This window comes from Setaria viridis, chromosome 3 (assembly GCF_005286985.2).
Source record: "Setaria viridis chromosome 3, Setaria_viridis_v4.0, whole genome shotgun sequence".
NCBI lineage: Eukaryota > Viridiplantae > Streptophyta > Magnoliopsida > Poales > Poaceae > Setaria > Setaria viridis.
Window position 1 is genome coordinate 25,901,295 of NC_048265.2, and position 7,618 is coordinate 25,908,912.

General features: G+C 44.6%; 1 protein-coding gene across 1 annotated transcript; it reads left to right on the forward strand.

The window, feature by feature from the left end:
• The first annotated feature begins 695 nt into the window (after positions 1-695).
• On the forward strand, positions 696-5,000 carry LOC117850193 (uncharacterized). The gene is made up of 3 exons (XM_034731999.2): positions 696-1,093; positions 3,214-4,073; positions 4,170-5,000. Exons 1-3 carry the CDS (start codon positions 800-802, stop codon positions 4,723-4,725), a joined length of 1,710 nt encoding a protein of 569 aa, XP_034587890.1. The 5' UTR covers positions 696-799; the 3' UTR covers positions 4,726-5,000.
• Positions 5,001-7,618: the final 2,618 nt, after the last annotated feature.

The following is a 7,618-nucleotide window of genomic DNA, read 5'->3' on the forward strand; positions in this document are numbered from 1 at the left end:
CAGCATGAGTAAGAGAAAAGGCTGAGCAAGCGCATAGCTGCTTCCATAATTTGATTATGTTTTTTGTGTAATAGAAGTGTATTCGATTCGAGTGAACCTTGGCCTTGGGAAGATATTTTATCTATCTTGTTCACAACCTTATTCGTTGTTCCACATGTTCTTTTTATTTATTTATTTCAAACACAAGCTTTACACTTGTACACACATGCAAATTTTGTTAGTAGAATTAGTATAAAGTAAGAACCGACAATACACTTGTTCCTTATGCATACTATATAAACGTTGAAAGAATACTCCTATAGAAGATATAATGATCCATGCTGTACAAAGGTATACCCTGTTTTTATTAAATTTGTACAGCTTGAGCTTTGTATACTGTTACAGATGATTGGGGTCTAGTCTTTGCCTTGCACAGCTGTTTAGAACACTTATGAATGCTCTTGATGAACTTTGTTAATTCATAATATTGGAACCTCTCTATGTTTCTTACTTTACACCAGCACAATCAGTGGTCAAATTAATCCGCGACCATGTCAATATTCAAAATTATGCTCTTTTGTGACGTGTGGAAGTAAAACAATAATATGCGCATGTAATTCTTGTTAACGTGTTAGAAACTTGAAGATAAACAATTGTTCTTGCTTAAACTACACGTCTGCTAATAATAGAAGAGCGTTGGCCTAGCTTCTTCTAGCCATATATACGTCTGTCTTGCAGCAAGCTCGACCTCTGCATATCCGATTCGGATCGGCTAGCTTTGCGTATACTTGCTCCCCATATACTTGATTGATATAGCGATATGAAGAAGGGACCAGCAGCTGCAACCCACGAAGACGAAGTGGAGAGGGCTGCGTTGGTACCGCCACTGCCGCCGTGCCAAAACGATGATGGGGCGGCGCTACGGTGCAAGCACGACAGCACCGGATCGATGGCGGTGGATCAAACCGAGCAGGGGCAGTCGTCAACAGCAAAGCCGTGGCGGACGAAGGCGCTTCCGACGAGGAGCATCGTCGGGCTGGTCATGGGCGTCCTCGTCGTCCTTGCCTTGCTCCACGGCACCACCAGCAGCGGGTGGGTCCACCTCAGCTCATCTGTAAGTCTCTCCGACACAGGTTAATTATTAACTCAACCATTTCGTTTTCCTGCTAGTTTTACATGGAAACACACAAAAACCGTGTTTATTGGTGCTCATTACGTGAGCTAGTGATGAATTAATTGTCCAGTATTTGCATTTGTTTCATGCAAAGCAACGATCCATTAAAAATGTTGTTTTTTCAAACCCCAGATAGAACTTCAGTTTTGGTTGTTGAAACTGCCTTTAGTTACGTGTGTTCACTAATCAGGTAACTCGTTAGCTGCATTCCCTGGATACATATTCGCACTCACAAGGAAAGCGTGACATGCCCAAATTATTGGTAGTTTCGGATGTTTAAGATCCGTAACTTTTGAAATGTATCTAGAAATAGTCTATATCTAGGTGCGTAAAAAAATCTATGAATCTAGAAAAATCAAATTAAATGACCTATATAATTTGAGACGGAGGGAGTACATCCTAGCTAGCTCTGTTATTATATATGTAATATATACAAAAATTCAAGCTATGGAAACTTGCAAAGCAAACTCCATTGTGGTGACTTCAAAGTTCTTAGTGCATTGAGCTCGTTGTACATACACAGTAATAGATGGAGGTCTAACAAAGCTTATCCCCTCTTGTTAGGGGGTGTTTGGGAACACACTCCTAAACTTTACCTGTCACATCGGATATTTGGATACTAATTAGGAGTATTAAATATAGTCTAATTACAAAATTAATTACACAGATGGAGTCTAATTCGTGAGACGAATCTATTAAGTCTAATTAGTCCATGATTTGACAATGTGGTGCTACAGTAACCATTGCTAATGATGGATTAATTAGGCTTAATAGATTCGTCTCGCGAATTAGTATAGGGTTCTGCAGTTAGTTTTATAATTAGCTCATGTTTAGTCCTCCTAATTACTGTCCGAACATTCGATGTGACACTCTTAAAGTTAAGTAGCTCGTATCCAAACACCCCCTTAGTCGCAACTTTCTTCAAAATATTGTGATTTTCTTCTTTTCGATGCCTAGCTGTTACTAGTGCGCGTGGAGTAGTGCATACTCCGATCTAAGTAAACGTCATTAGGAGTTGAGATCCAATCCCTAGTCAGTAAACCCGGCACCTAGATTCCTAGTATATTGCTTGGCAATAATGTCTCCACGTTTGCACCCGTGTCTTGGGGGCAAAGCGATCACAGCTCATGCAGCAGCCGTTGCCTCAGTGCTGATTACTACTCCTAAAATCGTGCCTGATCATGCATGCAGTCCCAAGTCAACCTATGACTTGCGTAGTGTTGGACTACAGCGTATCAAAAGGCGTACAAGTTTTTGATCTGAGGTGAAAAGAGCGATATTACCACATATTTGCCTATGAATCAAATTAATTCGATTCATCGACCGAGTCTGAATTGATATTTGATGATAGCAGCCTTTGAATTGGTGAGATTGAGCAAGAGAATTCAGATACGCCAGCTTCCAGCTGCACACTGAAAGTGGTAAATATGTGTGTTTCGTGCCGTGCAATTTTATTCGTGTTTCACCGTGAAGTCAGTCAGACCGGGTATAGTCAAATGCCTGCGTAGGTCTTAGGCTAGTTATAAGGATTAAGAAAATTGACACTATTCCGCATCTATACGCATTACCGCAGACGTTGAGCCCACAATAGTGGTCGTGAGTTCTAAACTAGTTATCCGGATCGGATATAGACTATTACCGCATCTATACGCATAACCGTAGACCCTCGGGAACAGATAGTGTGCTCGTAACTCCTAAGTAGCTAGGATATCTGGATAGACTTTCCGCATCTACACAACGATAGTAGACTAATTAGTTACTACTCATGTAAGCATTTGAATTGGTTTTTTATAGTTTATCAAATGATGGCCGACGTAGGTAAAAAACCTCAACCATTGAACTAGAACTACAAAAGTCGAAGTGTAGGCAATCTCCACTTTTCATGATACCATGTGAATAGGAATTAACTCGATGGCAGCATAGTTGATGTTTGATGATTATACAGCAATCACTGAAATAAGAAAATTATGCAAGAGATTTCAGATAGCATTACATCATGTCGAGCTAGGAATAGTATAATCAAACAGATCATACAAATTGATATGCGTGGATGCCTGCAGTCGTTTCTGCTAGGCCTCAGCGGAGCTGCTGGCCGTGGACGAAATGGACGACCACCACACCATGCCCCGCCATCCGGCGGGCTAGTTCGGGTCCCGATCCCCTTCACCTGCGGCAACGAGACGTCCTCGGCCTTCCCCGCCTGCCCCCGAGCAGCAGCAGTGTCCCCATCGCCGTCGCCAACAGCACCACCGTCCTCCGATCAGCGTCCGGCACCATCAGCGACGTGCCCGGAGTACTTCCGGTACATCCACTCCGACCTGTCGCCGTGGCGCGAGTCGGGGATCACGCGGGAGGCGGTGGAGAGCGTGCGCGACAAGGCGACGTTCCGGCTGGTGGTGGTGTCCGGGCGCGCGTACGTGGAGAAGCTGCACCGCGCGTACCAGACCCGGGACGTGTTCACGCTGTGGGGCATCCTCCAGCTGATGGCGCGCTACCCGGGCCGCGTCCCGGACCTGGATCTCATGTTCTTCTGCGGCGACATCCCGGAGGTGCGCGCCGCCGCCTACCCGGACCAGTCCAAGGCGCCGCCGCTCTTCATGTACTGCACGGAGGACGCGGCGCTCGACATCGCGTTCCCGGACTGGACCTTCTGGGGCTGGCCCGAGGTGAACATCCGGCCGTGGGCGCCGTTCCTGGAGGAGGTGGCGCGCGAGAGCCGGCGCACGCCCTGGCTGGACAGGGAGCCCTACGCGTTCTGGAAGGGCAACCCCAATGTTTGCGGGCTGCGCCGCGACCTCATGCGCTGCAACGCCTCCGACAGCGGAAAGGACTGGAACGCGCGGCTCTTCAGGCAGGACTGGGGATATGCCAACCGAAATGGCTTCAAAGACTCCAATTTGGCAAAACAATGCAACTACAGGTGCCAAATCTCCGTGCAGGCGTGCAGCCTAATTGTTTTGTGTTTGAACATTTCTTCTCTAAAACGTTGTGCTTAAATTCGGATCATTGTATGCAGGTACAAGATCTATGCGCAGGGGAGAGGGTGGTCAGTGAGCCAGAAGTACATCCTGGCCTGCGGCTCCCCAATGCTTCGCGTCGACACACCCTTCCGCGACTTCTTCTCGCGGGGGTTCGTCGCCGGCAAGCACTACTGGCCCATCGACGCAGCTCGCATGTGCCCCTCCATCAAGTTCGCCGTCGACTGGGGCAACGCTCACCCGGAACAGTCGCAGCGGATGGGCGAGGAGGGTAGCAACTTCGCCCGGGACGAATTGAGCATGGACTACGTGTACGACTACATGCTGCACCTGCTCACTCATTACGCCCGGCTGCTCCGGTATAGGCCCACAGTCCCGATGAACGCCACCGAGCTCTGCCTCGAGTCCATGGCCTGCTCGGCCCGCGGCCGCGCTCGTGAGTTCATGATGGAGTCTATGGAGAAGCATATCGCTGACTATGAGCCCTGCGAATTGCCTCAACCTTTCACCGCCGACGAGGTCACGCAGCTGGCACAAAGGGACGCGGAAGTGTCCCGAAAAGTGAAAAGGATGGAGGAAGAGAAGGAAAGTTAGATGGACTATACATCCTTGTCCAGGATGGTTAAAGAATAAAGATAGGTATATGTACACGCAATAATTCACATAACTTAGTACGGCCCATACGAACTAATCATGAAATTGCAAATGAGAGATACAGACACGACCCAAATGTTAAAAACAAGATTAACATGTTAACATGAGCATCATTTGTGCATAATTGAGCATCATGGTCATGCATTTATTTAAGCTCATATAATTGTTGTTTATTGTTGAAATCCAAACTTGTGAAGCAACTCAAATTTCTACTATGCAATTGTGCCTCCTGTTATTTATTTAAATACTAGATGCAATTTGATGATTTTACAGTATTTTTACTTAATTTTTCAGTGATATTTTCCTGTGTTAAAAATTCATTTAAGTTTCAGTTTTAGCTTTTTTATGTCAATTGCGTGAAAACCTGAGCAGTTCTTGAGGTGTTCGTTGTGATTTTATAATAATCTATCTAGATTGTTGTAATCTTTGGACTCGTCTTCGTGTGAGTATGCTTTGTTTCGATTGAGACACGTGGTTTTATTGGGTGAAACCCAACAGACTACCATTTTAATTCGATTAAAGTGTTCGTTCGCATTTGAGGCGACATTGATTGCACTTTCGCCACGTTAATTTGGATGATTTTGCCACAGTTGGCATCAGAGCCGAAAAGCATACCCCAAAGAAAGCAACAAGCCCTAAACATCTTTTTAATAAAACTTGCAAGAAATTTGTGTTTGAAAAATGCGTAAGTTCGTTAAGGATAAAAGTTAGTATGAGAAGCCCTAGGGGATTATGGGTTGATCAGGTGGCTAATTAACTATTGGTTATTTTATACTGACTCCCAGCACATTTACTTTCTGTCAAAACTTACTTTCTTGCACACGGTTGGCGCAGGGATATGGCGATTGTTGTAACATACCCACGGCACCATATGCAAATATGGTGGCGGTACCCAAAAATAATGGTTTGCGCAAGGGTATGGTGATTGCTGTAACGTAGCACATAAAAAGTGAATACATTGAATAGCACATGAACGTTGTCCGTATAGAGGAAATCGTGCGGATGTCGGTTCTATAGTGAACGATAATGAATGGGGACGCTTTTGTGAGTGCTGGCATGAAAGGTTCAGTTTGTACGTATGATCTTCTGCAGGTATGCTTACCGCGATTACATTAAGTTAACAAACGGTTAGAACTTCGACTAGCTATTATAGGGTGAGCAGTAATGTATGCCTTGCCACCGGCACTAATCCCGTAAGTCCAAGTTTTTGACAGTTTGATTTGTGAGGACGCATAGGTCGTGCATGCATCATGTTAAAAACTTGCAAATTGGAAATTAGAACAACCTTTGCATGGATAACATGTTAACTAATGAGGTTCTCACAAAAATTCTTGCCAACTCACCTAAGGATTTTCTAGTTGTTATCAACTTCAGCTACCTGCTGTCAGAATTTTTTTCGAGCTCTTAAATTATCTTTGTTAGAAACATCCTATAGGAAAGTTGTTCAGAATCTAGCATGTGTTATGCTGTAAAAATTTCATAAAAATTGGCAAGTGGAACTCAAGTTATGGTCAAATTAGTAACCTACTGTTTGCTGAAAATTTATGAATGCACGACAGACAGAGATTGAATTTTTCAACCCCCTTCGGATCAGTTTCTATCCAGTGTTCAATACGAAAAGTTGTAGACCACATAGCAGTGAACCTTCTGTTAAAATTTCATAACTTTTGGATGAATAGCTTAAGAGCTATGGAAAGATTAGTGATGCACTGTTACAAAAAATTTGAGACTAGACCACAGTAGGGAAAACTGAGTTTAGGACCTTCTTAGAGGCTGTTTGAGCAAAAGTTCAGAGTAACAAAGTTGTAGAAAAATCTGAGGAACATTCTGGTAAAATTTGGAAATTTTTGGATGGGTACTTCTCAGATTATGAGCAAAACATCACAGCTCGTCCTGCTGAAAAACAGCCAGGACAGAGAGGCAAAGATGGAATTTTTTGGCCTAGATAACACTTGAATTGGTCTCTGAGTTAAATACCAAAGTTGTAGTATACTAAAATTCCTACACGCTGACCAAATATGAGGATTTATGGACACTTAAGTCAGGAGATATGAAGTTTCTCCTAAGTTACAGTTTTCTGCCCACATTGTTTAACTGCAGGTTGAACTTTAACATTCCGCACATATTTTGCCTTGTTCATCTTATTGTGAGCAAGTTTGAAAATTATGTGATTAATGGAAAGATTCACCTTGCAGATGGTCCACGGAATGCGCCAAAACCCTGGTGGTTTTACACCTAGCGGCAGTAGGCAACAAACACCACCACCACTCCCCGCCTTCTATGGAGGCGATACTGGCTGCCCAAACGGAATTGATGCGGCATCTTGTTCAGCAGCAGCAGCAGCCTCAGGGTGGGCGGAATATCCATCAGCCCTAGATTGCGAGTTACGAGGGTTTCTTGGGCACCCCGACCCCGTTGTTTCACAAAATGAAGGAGCCCTTGGATGCGAACACTTGGATTCGCATTATCGCATCCAAATTTTCGCTACTCACGGCACCTTGTCCAGATAAGAACAAGCCGAAGTTTGCTGCACAACAACTTTGAGGCTCAGCACGTATATGGTGGGACCATTATCATGCCATGCTCTCGGCAGATCATGTGGTTTCTTGGGACAAATTCAAAGCTGCCTTCACGGGACATCATATTCCAGAGGGCTTGATGGAGAGAAAACTGAATGAGTTCTTGGCACTAACTCAGGGCACGTGCAATGTGCTCCAATATGCTCAGTCCTTCAATGATTTATGTCAGTACGCGGGTTATTATGCTGACTCCAATGAGAAGAAGAGAGACCGTTTCCGTAGAGGTCTCAACTCCAAGCTCAGGGAACGACTGA

Excerpts from the sequence above, each read along its gene's own strand:
- LOC117850193 (XM_034731999.2), top strand. The coding sequence starts at position 800 with ATGAAGAAGGGACCAGCAGCTGCAACCCACGAAGACGAAGTGGAGAGG. Across the intron at positions 1,094-3,213 it reads GGGTCCACCTCAGCTCATCT|TCGTTTCTGCTAGGCCTCAG; the intron begins GTAAGTCTCTCC and ends GGATGCCTGCAG. Across the intron at positions 4,074-4,169 it reads GCAAAACAATGCAACTACAG|GTACAAGATCTATGCGCAGG; the intron begins GTGCCAAATCTC and ends CATTGTATGCAG.